The sequence below is a fragment of the Maniola hyperantus genome, chromosome 18 (genome assembly GCF_902806685.2).
Source record: "Maniola hyperantus chromosome 18, iAphHyp1.2, whole genome shotgun sequence".
NCBI classification, from domain to species: domain Eukaryota; kingdom Metazoa; phylum Arthropoda; class Insecta; order Lepidoptera; family Nymphalidae; genus Maniola; species Maniola hyperantus.
The window spans coordinates 13,187,221-13,204,409 of record NC_048553.1 but is presented as its reverse complement, the minus strand read 5'-3'; the positions used below and the strand labels follow the sequence as shown (position 1 = coordinate 13,204,409).

The window sequence follows — 17,189 nt, the reverse complement described above, 5'->3', positions numbered from 1 at the left end:
CAGACCTTCTACAAGGACGTCGACATGAGTGCTCTCATCGCCGACCTCGCGACCCGAGACCCCAACTACCTTAAGAAATTTAAGGTACATGCAAGTCGGACGCCTACGCGCTACGACCGTCCCCCGGCATCTCCTCCCTCGGCCACGGCCATGGAGGACGATACCCCGACCGTGACACCGACCGACACTAAGGAGCCTCACTCCAAAACCCCAGCCGGGCCTTCAGCCCAAAAACCGATCCCGACCAAGGAGCCTCACTCCGAAACGTCCCCAGCCTCCTCTGAAACAGAGGAATTCATGACGGTGCAGACGAAGGCCCAGAAGCGAAAGCTGAAGGCCTCAAAGTCGCACGCAACCCCACCTAAAAAGGTGGGCGTTGCAGCCCCTTCAGGGCCCGGTAACCAACCCACAACCTCCCAAGCGACCTCCGAGGAGGAGTCTGAAGACTCCCCCATGGAGGAACCGCCAAGGGAAAAAGTCCCTCCTCTCTTCATTAGAGAGAAACTGAGCTGGCAGCGTATCCTGCCACTATTAGACCAGCAGGGTATCTCCTTCACGAGTGCCCGCTCGACCGCAGTGGGCATCAAAGTTCAATGCCCAACTTCAGGCGACCATCGCCTTCTCACCAAGACGCTCCGTCAAGAGAATGTAGGGTTCCACACCTACGCTCTTCCCGACGAACGCGTTTTACGCGTAGTCATTCGCGGCCTTCCGAAGGAGCTGAACACCGACCACATAAAGACAGACCTCCTTTCCCAGGAGCTGCCAGTACTAGAGGTTCACAGGATGTACCATCCTAGAACCAAAGCCCCCTACGAGATGGTGCTCGTAACCCTCGAACTTACCCCCGCGGGTAAGAAAATCAATAACATCACATCGGTGTGTCGCCTCACGGGTCTTAAAATAGAGCCCCCCCGTAACCGCGGCAGGATGGGCCAGTGCCATCGCTGCCAGATGTACGGCCATTCCGCAAGGAATTGTTTCGCCCACCCCAGGTGCGTTAAGTGCCTAGGGGACCACGGCACCTCCGACTGCCCCAGGAAGCAACCTACCGAGGAACCCCCGAGCTGTGTTCTTTGCAGGTCTCAAGGGCACACCGCGAATTATCGCGGATGCCCTAAAGCCCCCAAGGAGCAAAAGCGAAGGGTCAAACCGGCCGGCCGCAAACCTGCTGCAGCTCCCCAACCCGCCCAGAAATTCGTCCCTGCGCCGGCTCCGGCCACCAACGCATGGGAAAAACCCCTTCCCAGGGCTAACCCCCCTGCGCCAAAGCCCGCCCAACCAGCCCCGGCCAAGCCCGCCCAATCAGCCCCGGTAAAGGCTTCCGCGCCTACGCCCCAGCCCCAAGCAGAGCCTTCTCTCCATTCATCCGCGGCGACTAACGCTGCGGATAATCTCCACTTAATCGAAACTGTCCTCGCCTCTATTGATATAGTGGAGATGGAAGTTTTCGCCCGGACCTTCAGGAAGGATCCCAAATTAGCTATTACCCAACACTTGGGTCTGCTCATCTCCATTAATAACCTTAAAGCAACCCATAATGGATAGTACGACCAAAGGTAGATTAAAACCCCACTCCTTAGTAGTCGCGTTCTACAACGCAAACGGCCTTATCGACCAAATGGACGAAGTCCGCGAATTTGTATGTGCACATCAAACCGACATTCTTCTAGTGCAAGAGACCTTCTTGAAACCTAGTAGAAGTAATCCCAGAATTGCTAATTTTAATATAGTCAGAAACGACAGGGCCACTGCTAAGGGTGGCACTGCCATATACTACAGAAGGGCTCTTCACTGCACTCCTCTCGATCCTCCACAACTAACCAACATGGAAGCTTCCATATGTCAGGTGAGTATGACTGGCCATCCGTCGGTCATACTAGCATCCGTTTATCTCTCTCCCTCGAAAGATCTGTTAGAAAGTGACATCCGCGCACTTCTCTCATTAGGAGACTCCGTTATCGTGGCCGGAGACCTTAACGCCAAACATCAAAGTTGGAATTGCCGCTCCCCGAACTCACGAGGACGCCAACTCGAAAGACTGACGCACCGCCCCGATCTTAACTTCATAGTTATAGCCCCTGACACACCGACTCGTTATCCAATGACCGACAATTCAACAGACAGACCGGACATACTCGATATAGCTCTTCTAAAGAACATCGCCCTTCAGGTGAGTCCTTTGGAGGTGCTGTCCGAGCTAGGCTCAGACCACCGTCCCGTCCTATTGCGGCTAGGACCCCCGCCCACCGCGGCCCCCCCGACCAAAACAGTCATTGACTTCAAGAAGCTCTCAGAGCATCTTAAGTCTATAGACTCAGTGCACATCTCTCAAATTCCTGACATTATAGGTAGTCTAGATGAAGCGCATGCAGCCTCACTGCACCTCACTAATCATATCCGCGATGCTCTAAGCGCCTGCTCCCGACAGATGCCGAACGGTTTCACCCGTCGACAGTTGCCGGACGACGCCAGAGAACTCATCACCATCAAAAACGCTAAACGTAGAGCCCATGACGCATGTCCTAACGCCGACAACCGGAGAGAACTCTGGAGAGCCCAGAGGGAGGTAAAGGCTCGCCTTGCCGAACTCCGCGACGAACAATGGGACAGGAAGCTGAGTGAGCTCAAGCCATCGCATGTAGCCTACTACAGCCTGGCGAGAGCTCTCAAAGCCGACCCTGTCTCGGCCACTCCTCCGCTTTTACGTCCCAATCAACCGCCCGCCTTTGAAGATGTCGATAAGGCCGAATGCTTGGCCGATAGCTTAGAAGCCCAATGCTCCCCGAGCACCATCTCTGTAGACAAGTCCCATATAGAACTAGTCGAAAACATACTAGCATCTATCTTCTCTTCCGCCCCAGGTGGCGATCCAATCCTCCCGACAAATAGCGGCGAAGTTCGTCAAATTATCAAAGAATTTCACGCCAAAAAAGCCCCAGGCCCCGACTCTATTAATAACAAAACACTAAAGTTACTCCCCGATGTATTAATCAACCTCCTGGTTGTCATTTTCAACACCCTCATGGCGGGATGCTCCTTCCCCGACAGGTGGAAAGAAGCTACCGTTATAGGCATCCCCAAGCCAGGGAAACCTAGGAACCTCCCTACTAGCTACCGCCCCATTAGTTTGCTCAACACCCTTGGCAAGGTGTATGAGAAAGTTATCCTTAATCGACTTAGGTCCGTCGTAGAGGAGAAAAACCTCCTCAACGACGAGCAATTTGGCTTTCGAACCAGACACTCATGTGTTCATCAAGTGCACCGCCTCACGGAGCACATCCTCCTCGGCTTCAACCGATTCAAAACGAGAGGTATCCCAACGGGAGCCCTCTTCTTCGATGTAGCCAAAGCCTTCGACAAGGTGTGGCACGCCGGCTTGATCTACAAGCTTTACCATCTAGGCGTGCCCGAAAGACTCGTACGTTTACTACGAGAATTTCTCACCAATCGAACTTTCCGCTACCGTCTGGATGGAACCCTATCCTCCCCAAGACCTCTTCGAGCAGGAGTCCCTCAGGGCTCCCTGCTCTCGCCACTTTTGTACGCGCTGTACACCAGCGACATTCCCAGATCCCCTCATGTTCATATAGCCCAGTTCGCGGATGACACCGCTCTATACAGCTCCGACCTAAACTACCGGAACGTTAAAGCTCGACTCCAAAAGGCAGTCAGTAGCCTAGGCCACTGGTTCCGCCTTTGGAGGATAGAGGTTAACCCGGAGAAAAGCGCAGCAGTGCTCTTTCAAAAGTCCAAAAGGAAATCACAATACAAACTTCGACAGACTGAAATAACTCTTTACGACCGCCCCATTCCCTGGCAAACTAATACCAAGTACTTGGGTGTAACCTTTGATGACAAGATGAGCTTCGCCGCGCACATTCGTAGAGTCCGCAAGAACGCAGCGTATGTGCTCTCCCGTCTTTACCCCATGATTTGCGCAAAGAGCAAAATGTCACTTCGACATAAAGTCACGCTATACAAAACGTGCATCCGCCCAATAATGTCTTATGCCTGTGTTGCATTTGCACACCTGCCGCCCTCCTCTCTCAAACCTCTCCAAGTCCTACAGAATAAGTTTATGCGTACGGCCACTGGCTCCCCGTGGTACATGCGCAACGTGGACCTCCACAGAGACCTCCAACTCCCGACAATAGCTCATTACTTTAAACAGCTTTCCAAAAATTATTTTGAGAAAGCCATTAGACACCCCAACCCCCTAATAGTTGAGGCAGCGACTTATACCCCTGACCGAAACGACCCCCCAGATAAAAGACGCCCTAAGCACGTCCTTAACGACCCCGACGATCAAATCATGACCGACAATGCACCCTATCTCGTAGGGCTACACAATTCAACCTCATCACAGCGTCTTCGCCGGCGAAGACGAGGTCCCCGATTTCTAACGTCACCCGGACGTGGGCTCACGCCACGGCCTCGGGGGCGTACGGACTAACCAACAAAACCGACAACTCCACCCATCCCAACGTCATCCTAAGCCGTGGTCCGAGCCTCACAGGAGGCGCCCTTAGGAGGACGTTGCCCCCCGACCTCTCGAATTATTTCTTCGAGCCCTAGGGCTCACCCCCAGGCGGAGCTTCGCGCTCGCCAACCCCCCCGGTGACGCTGTAGCGGCCAATAGGGCCTACGCAGCATAGTCAATCCGAAACAACACAAAACAAGCACTGGGCTCATTTCGCTACTGATTTTTGTACTGTATTCAACGTGGTCTGGTTTGAGTTATGTTTTTCTTTATTACTGACATTTACTTTTTGTGTCTTTCGTGTTAAATTTTGTTCCAATCATTAAAAGTTTGATAATTGTAAAAGTATTTGGTTTTGTGTTAATAAATTGTGTTTTTTTAATTGAATTTTACTTCTGTACCTAAATATACTTATAACGCACTGAACCATGGTGGTAACACGTGGCAACATGCGTTTTACAGAAGAAACTTCGAACCATACTTCCATACTTAATATTATAAATGCGAAAGTGTATCTGTCTGCCTGCTAGCTTTTTACGGCTCAACCGTTCAACAGATTTTGACGAAATTTGATACAGAGGTAGCTTACATCCCGGGGAAGGACATAGGCTACTTTTTATCTCGGAAAATCAAAGAGTTCCCACGGGATTTTTGAAAAACCTAAATCCACGCGGACGAAGTCGGTCGCGGGCATCATCTAGTTTCTCATAATGTGGCTGAAGTACTCTCTTCCGCACTTTTATGATCTTCAGGCTCAACGCACGTTTTACGCGTATCATAATATGAACACGCCTTTAGTAACAATTGATTATGTTAGCTCGTACTAGCCCGGACAAAGCTGCCACATATTCGGTGTAATGTTGTTATCCTATTAGTTACCCGGCAACATAAAGGTCTTGTTAGCGTGTAGTACGTATGTCTAACCAGTTCATTGCCCCTATATGATAATATGATGTTGATATAATATATTGCACTATGTACAATGACTGGACTCGTAGTGAGATATATTCGTATAAGTATTTAAGTAGGTATAACTAATCTGTACTATCCATACTATAATTTTATAAATTCGAAAGTGTGTCTTCGTCCGCGTAGATTTAGATTTTTTTGATTCCCAAGGAAACTCTTCGATTTTCCGGGATAAAAGTAGCATATGTCCTTCCTAGGGATGCAAGCTATATCTGTACCAAATTTCGTCAAAATCGGTTAAACGGATGGGCCGTGAAAGGGTAGCAGACAGACAGACAAACTTTCGCATTTATAATATTAGTACGGATTATCTGTTGGCAAACCAATAAAATAAAATTAAAGAGTAGTATGGTAAACAGGTAATGTTCTCAAAGGTGTGTGAAGTCTACCAATCCGCACATGGCCAGCGTGGTAGACTATGGCAAAAACTCTTCTCACTCTGAGAGGAGACCCGTGCTCTGTAGTGAGCCGGCGATGGGTTGATCATGATGATGATGATGATGATGGTAAACAGAGTTACAGTAGTAGTTATGAGACAACGTAACAGACAGAGCCCTATATTGTATTTTCTACGGGATAGAGTTTAGTATAGTTACTATTTGAATGCCATGGCGAATAAGGAGTACGGGATAGCAAGCGCTTTCCGCAATAACCCTCCGTCATTAGGACTGCTGAGTGTTTGTGCATCTCGCGTCTCGCGTCTCGCGTCTCGCGTCTCGCGTCTCGCGTCTCGCGTCTCGCGTCTCGCGTCTCGCGTCTCGCGTCTCGCGTCTCGCGTCTCGCGTCTCGCGTCTCGCGTCTCGCGTCTCGCGTCTCGCGTCTCGCGTCTCGCGTCTCGCGTCTCGCGTCTCGCGTCTCGCGTCTCGCGTCTCGCGTCTCGCGTCTCGCGTCTCGCGTCTCGACAGTGATAAATGGCAGCATCAGGACTTTTTATTTTACCCGAAGAGGATATTTCATCTTTGTCTGTTTTAACTTGGTTTTAACAGTAATCTGTATTTTTCACGAAAAGACTTCCCATTGGCGTTTGCTTGTAAAATCATCATGAGCAACCCATCACCGATTCACTACAGAGAACGGGTATCCTCTTAGAGTGAGCAAAGTATTGGGCATAGTCTACCACGCTAGCCAAGTTCGACCCTCCCACCAGACACTTGTCAGCTCTCTCATTGAGACCGACAATACGTCACATAGGTGTGAGTGACAGAGACAACGCTCTACAAAGCCGTAATCTCTTTCTAAAGGTTGATGTTAAATTTTTCCTGCCGTCCCCAGTCCACACGCGATTTGTATGACGGCATGGCTGAGGTCTGATCGAAGCAAAGCCGAGCGATAAGATAGCAATGCCCTTGTACCGCTCAGACCTCAGCCCTACCGATATCGTGTGCGGAGCGGACAGGTCGGTGTACCGGTAGTAGGTAATAGATAATTACAACCCGTCGGAAATATCCGCGAACCTGGCTTAATGATGTCATGCAACGTGCTTGCGTTGGCAACGGTACTGGTAGAATGTAGTGTTTAATTAATATCCTCTTTGGGTACTGGATAGGCGAAAATGGGCGAGTTGCGGGTGCTCAGATATTTCCGACGGGTTATACTTCTAATTGTCAGTTTTGTTACCAGGTGCAAGCAATCCCTTCTCATTGTCGCCGATGATAGCGTCCCTTCTAGCGATGGTAGCGCTTCTAAGCGCTGCAGTTTGCGCTATCATTGTAGCTGTATACCGGAGACACTTCGTGAGGACGCATGGGAAGCAACCACCTTCTACGTAAGTACTAAGTAATAGATGCTGAAATCTAAGAGGTTACAATAAAACTTAAAGCTAGCCGTATCTAATTACTGTATAAATCATGCTAAATGCTGCCAATAATACCTACTAGCTGATGCCCGCGACTTCGTACGCGTGGATTTAGGTTTTTAAAAATCCCGTGGGAACTCATCAATTTTCCGGGATGACAAGTAGCCTATGTCCTTCCCCGGGATATAAGCTAACTCTGTACCAAATTTCATCAAAATCGGTTGAACGGTTGGGCCGTGAAAAGTTAGCAGACAGACAGATAGACAGACAGACAGACAGACACACTTTCGCATTTATAATATTAGTATGGAAGTATGGATTAGTCCTCTTAAACAGCTCTTAAAAAAAGTCCGTGATAGCATATATCTATCTTTTACGATAGGCTCACAATAACAATTTTTATGGTTTTGAAATGTGGTCCAAAACAAATCTTTATTTTCAAATGTGTTTTCACTATCATAGTATTAATCCTTATCAAAATAAAATTGTTCGTCATCTCAAGTATTTAATTAAGACCAAAATTGCTCTTTGTAGCATTTAATTTAATCTATATATATAAAAGGAAAAGGTGACTGACTGACTGACTGACTGATCTATCAACGCACAGCTCAAACTACTGGACGGATCGGGCTGAAATTTGGCATGCAGATAGCTATTATGACGTAGGCATCCGCTAAGAAAGGATTTTTGAAAATTCAACTCCTAAGGGGGTGAAATAGGGATTTGAAATTTTGTAGTCCACGCGGCCGAAGTCGCGAGCATAAGCTAGTTTAGAATAATATCTTAGGAGATATCACGAATTTAAAATAATGGAGACGGCCGCGGCAGTCCGTGCATGCAACGCGATTATGTCGCAGTACGAAGTACGATGATATTGGAGGTATATAGTAGCTGTACCTACCAAAGGGGTATGGGTTTAATAAAAACTGCCATACCCCTTCCAGGTTAGCCCGCTATCATCTTAGATTGCATCATCACTTACCACCAGGTGAGATTGCAGTCAAGGGCTAACTTGTATCTAAAAAAAAAAAAGTAAAGACTTTTTGAACTCGAGGACCCAAATCCTTTGCCTTGATGCTGTAAGGAATTGCATTCTTAAATAGTGGTGATACCATGGGGATTTTTAAAGAATCATGCGTTTAAATGTTTTTACGAAAGGTACTGAGATCTTGCATCACGGGGACGGGCTACTACAGATAGGTTACTTTTTGTCCTGGAAAATCAAAAGCCGTGGGGATCAGCTGGTACATAAATAAATAAAAAAGATAAAATTTATCGTATTATCTGAACCAAGCAATCTTGCTTTTGTCTTTTCTAACAGAAATGCTCTATACTCGGAAGGCAGCATCGACTCTTTCCCAAAAAGAGACACCCTCCCCTCGTACACGGCGTCTCCGAAAATGGACTACAGCAGTCGATATGAACTGAAAATGGATGGCGAGGAAGACGATCCTGACATTATACCTGTGCAATTTGGTAAGTGGTCCATTATAGCACTAGTGCAAAAAGTTGACAATTACAATAAAGTCTAGTCGATGGATGACTTGACATGCCTCTCTCATACACGGTGTCTCCGAAAATGGACTATAGCAGCCGATTTGAACTGAAAATGAATGGGGAAGAAGACGATCCTGACAATATAATGCCTGTACAATTTGGTAAGTGATCCATTATAGTACTAGTGGGAAAAGTTGACAATTACAATAAAGTTGGGTCGAGTAGTCAAGGTTTGGGTTCGTACCTAGTGATTGCTAATTAATTTCTTCGAATGAGTGCGAAGCGCCATTTGCTTGCAATTGTGCTGTACAGATAACTTGACCAGTATTAACTGAAAATAGATTGAGAAATTTCATAATATAGCAATAATTTCTCATAAATGTATATAATAATTTTAGGAAAAGGGCCTAGTGTTTTGAAACACAAGTTTTTACGTAGTCAAAAACCAATCTGTTTAGCAAAATAGTCAGTAATAGGTATTATTAATATTGTAAATTGTGTATGAGCAATGGTAGCCTAGTGGTTAGGACGTCCGCCTTCTAATCGGAGGTCGGGGTTTCGATCCCGGGCACGAACCTCTAACTTTTCGGAGTTATGTGCGTTTTAATTATTAAGTAAATATCACTTGCTTTAACGGTGAAGGAAAACATCGTGAGGAAACCTGCATGCCTGAGAGTTCTCCATAAGGTTCTCAAAGGTGTGTGAAGTCTACCAATCCGCACATGGCCAGCGTGGTAGACTATGGCCAAAACCCTTCTCACTCTGAGAGGAGACCCGTGCTCTGTAGTGAGCCGGTGATGGGTTGATCATGATGATGATGAAATTGTGTATCCAACTATTGTGGAGACAATAAATAAATCTATATTATTTTAGTTGTACAATTTATAATATTAATTAGAACCTTGTTCTTCCAGTATTCCACGTAACTCCATAATATTATTATTATGGAAAAACTCCTCAGCATATTTATGGAAATGATATTATGACACAAGTGTGTAAATATGGTAATTCAGTGAACTTTGTAATGAAACCCCTATGAGTTTAACATCATGTGTACCCACATAACATTAAAGGCGTTACCAAGTAACATCAACATTAAGCCTTTACTTAGTTACTTAAAGGCTTTACACTGGGAATGTTCAGGAGCATTATCACAACTAACATTATTTTACTTGCCACCGAAGTGTAATTTTGCAGAAAGCTTTTGCTTGAGAAATACAATTCAAGATCTTATAGCGACTGCGAATAAAAACAGAAAGATATCTTTTAATCATATTATTAATTTAAATCATGATAAAATTAAAAATGAAGGTTTTATTTGCTTTTTTAGGGTTCCGTACCTCAAAAGGAAAAAAAGGAACTCTTTGGTGTCTGTCTGTCTGTTCGTTCGTCCGTCCGTCCGTCCGTCGTGCTAGAAAAGTTCAGGAGCATTATCATAACTAACATTATTTTACTTGCCACCGAAGTGTCATTTTGTAGAAAGCTTTTGCTTGAGAAATACAATTTAAGATCTTATAGCGACTGCGAATAAAAACAGAAAGATATCTTTTAATCATATTATTAATTTAAATCATGATAAAATTAAAAATGAAGGTTTTATTAGCTTTTTTAGGGTTCCGTACCTCAAAAGGAAAAAAAGGAACTCTTTGGTGTCTGTCTGTCTGTTCGTTCGTCCGTCCGTCCGTCCGTCGTGCTAGAAAAGTTCAGGAGCATTATCACAACTAACATTATTTTACTTGCCACTGAAGTGTCATTTTGCAGAAAGCTTTTGCTTGAGAAATACAATTCAAGATCTTATAGCGACTGCGAATAAAAACAAGAAAGATAGCTTTTAATCATATTATTAATTTAAATCATGATAAAATTAAAAATGAAGGTTTCATTAGCTCTTTTAGGGTTCCGTACCTCAAAAGGAAAAAAAGGAACTCTTTGGTGTCTGTCTGTCTGTTCGTTCGTCCGTCCGTCCGTCGTGCTAGAAAAGTTCAGGAGCATAATCACAACTAACATTATTTTACTTGCCACTGAAGTGTCATTTTGCAGAAAGCTTTTGCTTGAGAAATACAATTTCAAGATCTTATAGCTACTGGGAATGAAAACAGAAGAATTTAAATCATAATAAAATGAAGGTCTTATTAGGTTTTCTTTATTTCGATTCAAGTTGTTAAAGTTTAAGGGTGTCCGGCAGGGGGTCGCAACGATACTAATGTCTGGCAAATCATGACGTGATTTCTAATACTACTCGGAAGTAATTATACAAAAATATACACTTTATACTGTACTCTTATACGTAAGAAATTTTACACCTTTGTTACCTGTTATCTTCCAATGCCACCCTGATCCAGACTTCATAGTCGCTGATCGTTCCTCCCTGTGTTGGGGACAATACGCAGAGAAACTTTCAGCTTTTATAAAATAACGAAGGTCTGGCCCTCTATTAGCCCTTGACTACGATTTCACAAAATTGTAGCTTTGTTGTTTAAAAGTGTATTTTGTACAATGCTTATGTGCTTTTTCTTTCCGTAGATAAAAAGCCGCTGGACGACTTCAGTAATCCCAAAATAGGAATGGAAGGAGACACTATAAAAATTTATAGTGACCATAGCATTATATTGCCAACTAGTGGCGTAAGTATAAAAGTTAATCTATTTTTCTTTCTGTGGAAGGAATCATGACCCTCAGTATTCCTCATTACTGACAGTCATGCTAAGCTCTGATAGCCTAGTGGTTAAGATGCCGGCCTCCTAATCGCGGGGTCGGGAGTTCGATCCGGGGTACGCACCTCAACTTTTCGGAGTTATGTGCGTTTCAATTCAAGTAATTAAATATCCCTTGCTTTAACGGTAAGAGGAAATCTTGAGGAAACCTACATGCCTGAGAGTTCTACATGATGTTCTCGAAGGAATTATGGGATGGGAAAGATGTTCTGAAGTCTGCCAATCCGTAAATGGCCAAACCCCTTCTTCTGAGAGGCGACCCGTGCTCTGTAGATGGTCGGTGATGGGTTGATCATGATGATGATGATGAGGGTCATGATTCCTTCCATTAATTCAAAATGGTGGTGGTTTATGGGCGGGATAAGAATGCAGGTTCCCAGATCCTTGTGAATAGGTACGATTCGTTTTAGAGCAGGTACCTACCTACAATTTTCGATTCTTAGGTTAACTATTATTATCGGAATATTAATTATGTTAATGATAATTACTGGAAATGAATTGCTATTTAACGTGCTCCACGAAGCACGGGAGTAAAAGCCAATTTCGGGCCACGAAAGTTCGTTAGCAATTTTGGTCAGTGTTGCTTAACCAGCATGATCGAACTAAATTGTATGAATATTTAACAGTTTTTTTATTATTTTTATATTTTTGAAGCAAATGCAAGGCACATCTACCTAGTGTTTAAGACGTCGGCCTCCTCTTAGGAAGGTTGGGGGTTCGATCCCAGACAGGCACCTCTAACTTTTCGGAGTTACCTACATAATATGTGTGTTTTAAGCAAATAATATATCATTTTCTTTAACATTGAAGGAAAACATCGTGTGGAAACCTGCATGACTAAGAGTTCTCCATAATGTTCTAAAAAGGAGTTTTGCCAGCGTGGTGGACTATGGACTCTCTTTCTAAAAGAAGAACCGTGCTCACTGAGCCGGTGATGGGTTGATGATCAACAATGACACTTTTTTTAATAAAGAAAACTGCTGACTAATATTCCCCTTTCCCCTCCAATTAAGCGTAAAGCTTGTGCTAGGAGTAGGTACGAATATAGTGCAACGGGTGGGATTTGAACCGGCGACCTTTCGGTTTTCAGTCCGCTCCTTTAACCGTTGAGCTATCGAGGCTCTTATTTGGTTTGGTTTGATTTCTCATTATACTTCTCTTTTCCTCACAGAGCATATCATTCGTGAACCGAGGAGTGACAGCGAGGGGAGTGGACATATCGGCCTCTAGACATGAAGTGGTCACCGCCACGAGGAAAGTCCGGGAAAGCTGCATATAGGAGGATTCCTCCACCTACTTGTAAATGTAGATAGTGAAATGAACAATGTTTTTCAATGTGATCAGTGCTACAAAAACTCTGAGTTTTTCGTGTAAAATATCATGATTCGTGAACAATTTCGTATATATATTATGTTTTTTTAAGTACCATATTGATAAGTACCTATTGAATCTAAATCGCGATATTATTGTACCTACTTATTGCATTATTTTTGACCATCTAATCATTCCAATCATCTAATCATCTATCATTTTGTAAGCAATAGGGTCTTGGACTGTAGTAATAAAATGACGTGATTTTTTGTATAGTGCTAGTTTATGGGGCTAGAATTCATTATTAAAGAGAATAAATTAAAAAATATATATTATTTTTATCAATTTTTAAAATAATTAATTACTAGCTTAAGCTCGCGACTTCGTCCGCGTGGACTACACAAATTTCAAACCGCTATTTCACCCCCTTAGGGGTTGAATTTTCAAAAGTCCTTTCTTAGCGGATGCCTACGTCATAATAGCTATCTGCATGCCGAATTTCAGCCCGATCCGTCCAGTAGTTTGAGCTGTGCGTTGATAGATCAGTCAGTCAGTCAGTCAGTCAGTCACCTTTTCGTTTTATATATTTAGAGATTAATGTCACGCTATTATACATAATTTTATAACATCTGTTAATTTTTAACATTTTCATGTTAAAAAATTAAAATATGACGTTTACCGATTGTGACGTCATTATTCGCCTTCCGTACAGCGTGACTTTCATGTTAAAAATAAATTAAAATCATGTTTTTTTTAATTTATTCTCTTTAAATTATTATCTGATTTTAAATTATTGCCACCGCTCATGAATATTTGCAGCACCAGAGGAAACGCGAATGCGTCGCTTTTGAGAAATATCACACCTCCGACACTCCGTAAAAGCGTGTGGTAAATGTGAACAGATTTATACTACTACCGGCAACCAGCCTGTCCGTACACGATTTGTGCGTGTGGTGAGGGTAATAAGTACGTAAGCAACGTCAGTTCTGTTTACATGACAACGTGACAGTGTTACTGTTGCAAGTTAACTACTGAACTCTATACTCAGGTAATTTTTTTGAGAAATCCGTTTTCATGATGATGAAATTTTTTTTCTAGGACACTATTAAAAATCTTTATACTTATGTATTTTGTAAAAGTTAGTGTATTGATTGAATTGTTATTCTAAAGTGGTCTCAAGTTTGATACCTGTCAATTTTAGGCTAGGATAAATATTGATTCTAGGAAATTTTTGTAAAATGTCAATAGTATAAAGTTATCATAAAGAATTTTTCTATTGCAGTTATTTTGACGAAGAACGCTAGCAAAAACGAGGACAGGTGATAGTACTGATGATTACTGATATATCACAAAAAAACGCGAAAAATATTATATAAAAATACTTACTATATTTTGTATTTTTAGCTTTAAGTTAACTGGTAATCCCGCACTTGCAAACTTTTAAAATGCATGCCGGTTTGCCAGTAATTGGGTGTACACTCTAAATTTTTTCTCTGTGAACTGTAATTGTTATTTTATAATATGTGTACTATCTGTTGGCAAACCAATAAAATAAAATAAAAATAAAATAAATGTTCACGATAAATAAAACATCTAACTGACTCGACGTCAACGAACCTTGCGCAAGTAGGCCACTCGGAGACAATGCCGTGTCGTAGGTAGGGCATTGATCCGAGTTTTGCACGCTATACATTGCGGGTATGAAAAATACTAAATCACTAAAACTACAAAATGAGGCAAAATGGTTATTGGTATTGGATTGTGTTTAGATAGTATAACAATAACGCTAAGTTTATGCTAGCGTTCTAATTACATAATATGGTGGTTTTAAATAAACGCCATTTTAAAAAGAAAGTTTAATTAATCATCTTTTAAAGAAATATTCAATGCCCGCACCGAAGCCTAATTATTGTAACTGATTGTTGGGAATAAATCGAATCTCAATATTTAAGTAGTACAAGAATCTGGGTCAACATGACGGTAATTGCGGTCTAGTTCTAATTAATATTTAACAGCTAAGCAGTTTAGTTGTAATAGCCTACTTGCAAATACATGCTGATATAACAGAACCGAGACAAAATGGTGCATACGTTTAGCATTAGTTCAAACTTACGCCTGACTTAACGTTGTTTTACGCCAGAGCAACAAAATGCGACAATGCGACATGCTAAAAATATAAATATATATTTTTTGGCTTTTAGACTGTTCACACAGCAAAAATCGTGGTTGTTCCTCATACAGAGTTCGATAACATGCCTTATCGTAGTTTTTATTTTTTGATATTAAGTAGGTATATAAGAATCATGTTTCATTTTTCAAACATGATGCGTTTTGGAGTTTAAATCATTATAGTGTCCAAACAGCTGAAAATTTTGTGTTAGATTCACTACAAATCTCTATATATAAAAATGAATCGCTAAATGTGTTGCTGATCGCAAATCTCGAAAACAGTAGAACCGATTTCGCTAATTCTTTTTTTATAATATTCCTTGAAGTACGAGGATGGTTCTTACGGAGAAATTATTGAATCGACTGTTAGACGGTACTAACTTCGCCAGGGCAGCTAGTAATGAAATTAATTAGTTTTTAGTGACTGCTAATTTCACATTTCAAAATTACAATTATTAATTTGTCCAGCGTAAAAAGCCAGCTTTGGTGAACTTATGTTCTCGGATACAAATTACTTAAAACCCGTCGGAAATATCTGCGAACCTGGCTTAGGGACGTCATGCAACGCGCTTGCGTTGGCACCGGTACTGGATAGGCGAAAACTGGCGAAATGCGGGAACGCGTATTCCAGCGATGTGCGCAGATATTTCCGACGACTTGTAAGAAACCTTCAACTTTTTCGTCTTTCTAGAAGCATCGTCTTAAAGCCTATCGTCCCCACTCTTTTCTTGTCTGCTCCACTCAACTTCAGTTTCACTAAAACAACTCCATTTTCTTTGTGCTTTCGTCTCAGGGTCAGTGGAAACACCCTTACAATCGTACGTCGTTAATTTATGCATGCACTACCTGTTACAATATTGACGAAATGAACATTCATACCTGTTTTCACACTCCACAGAATTCATGATAAATTATAGTTGTGGTATTCGAATCGTATTAATTATTTAAATTAAATAATGTAGGTAAACTATATTTTACTTTATTGGTCACATTGTTGAAATCCAGCAGAATCTCTACTTCATAATAAAACTAGCGATCCACCCCGGCTTTGCACGGGTAGCTTATTACAATTTTCATAGGGATGGCTAATTTTTTGAAAATAAAATATAGCATATTTCACTCAGGTAAATGTAACTTTCTGCTGGTGAAAGAATTTTCAAATATGGCTCAGTAATTCCATAGATTACAAACAAACTTACAAACTTTATCTTTTTAACCGACTTCAAAAAAAGGAGGAGGTTCTCAATTCGTCGGAATCTTTTTTATTTTTATTTTTATGTATGTTCCCCGATTACTCGAAGACGCCTGGACCGATTTTGAAAATTCTTTTTTTGTTTGAAAAGGTATACTTCAAAGTTGGTCCCATTTAAATTTGGTGAAGATCTGATGAACATCTTCGAAGATAGATACCTACTGGAACTCCTCAACGGATAAGAGTAAATTGCTCGCGATCAGTGTAATAGCTTAGTAAACAGTAGATTTTTAACCAGTCATAGCATAATTCCATGGGGCCACTAAAAATTGTGAAATAATTTTTTTTTACAAAAAAAATAAAAACCGACTTCGATACACAAACACTAAAAATTGAAAAATAATTTAATTTATTACCGAATATATTATGTATACAAGAGTTAATATAGTTCCATAATAATATTTTTTGGGGTCGGTGCCAATGAGGTGCCATTGTGGAGTCTCATAAAAATATGAAGTCTAGACGATTCGCGCAGCTAAAGCTAATTGGCACCGGCACCAAAAAGTATTATTATGGAACTATATTAACTCTTGTATACATAATATATTCGGTAATTAATTAAATTATTTTTCAATTTTTAGTGTTTGTGTATCGAAGTCGGTTTTTATTTTTTTTGTAATTTTTTTTATAATATTTGTATAGATTGTAACTGGACAATTTCTGTATATTAAATACCTATATTTTGACTCTGAATTATTATGTACCTACTAACGTAGGTACTATTTTGAAAATTATAATCGGAGGAAATAAGTATCACACATTCATACCGATATTTTGTCTATGGAATAGGTAGGTTCCCCATGCGAAGCCGAGGCAGGTCAACTAGTACTAGAGATAAATTTTGAAAGTCTAAGTTATACTTAGTCTTTTTGCTTTTTTATTAAATATCGATAGCGAATGGTCAGTCGGCTTGCTGCTTATTTAATATTTTTCATCTCTGCATCGTTCGCCGATTTGAATTTTAATTCGAATGTTAATTCGTTGATATATAAGTCAGTC

The 17,189-nt window shown here is 41.9% G+C and overlaps 1 protein-coding gene across 1 annotated transcript in view; it reads left to right on the top strand.

Annotated features, from left to right (window-relative positions):
• Positions 1-16,117, top strand: part of LOC117990580 (nephrin-like) — a 114,167-nt gene extending 98,050 nt beyond the window's left edge. The window contains exons 14-17 of the mRNA XM_034978037.2: positions 7,073-7,217; positions 8,569-8,723; positions 11,268-11,368; positions 12,630-16,117. Of these exons, the coding sequence (XP_034833928.1) occupies positions 7,073-7,217; positions 8,569-8,723; positions 11,268-11,368; positions 12,630-12,737 (509 nt within the window). The 3' untranslated portion in view covers positions 12,738-16,117. The remainder of the gene's footprint in view (positions 1-7,072; positions 7,218-8,568; positions 8,724-11,267; positions 11,369-12,629) is intronic.
• Positions 16,118-17,189: the final 1,072 nt, after the last annotated feature.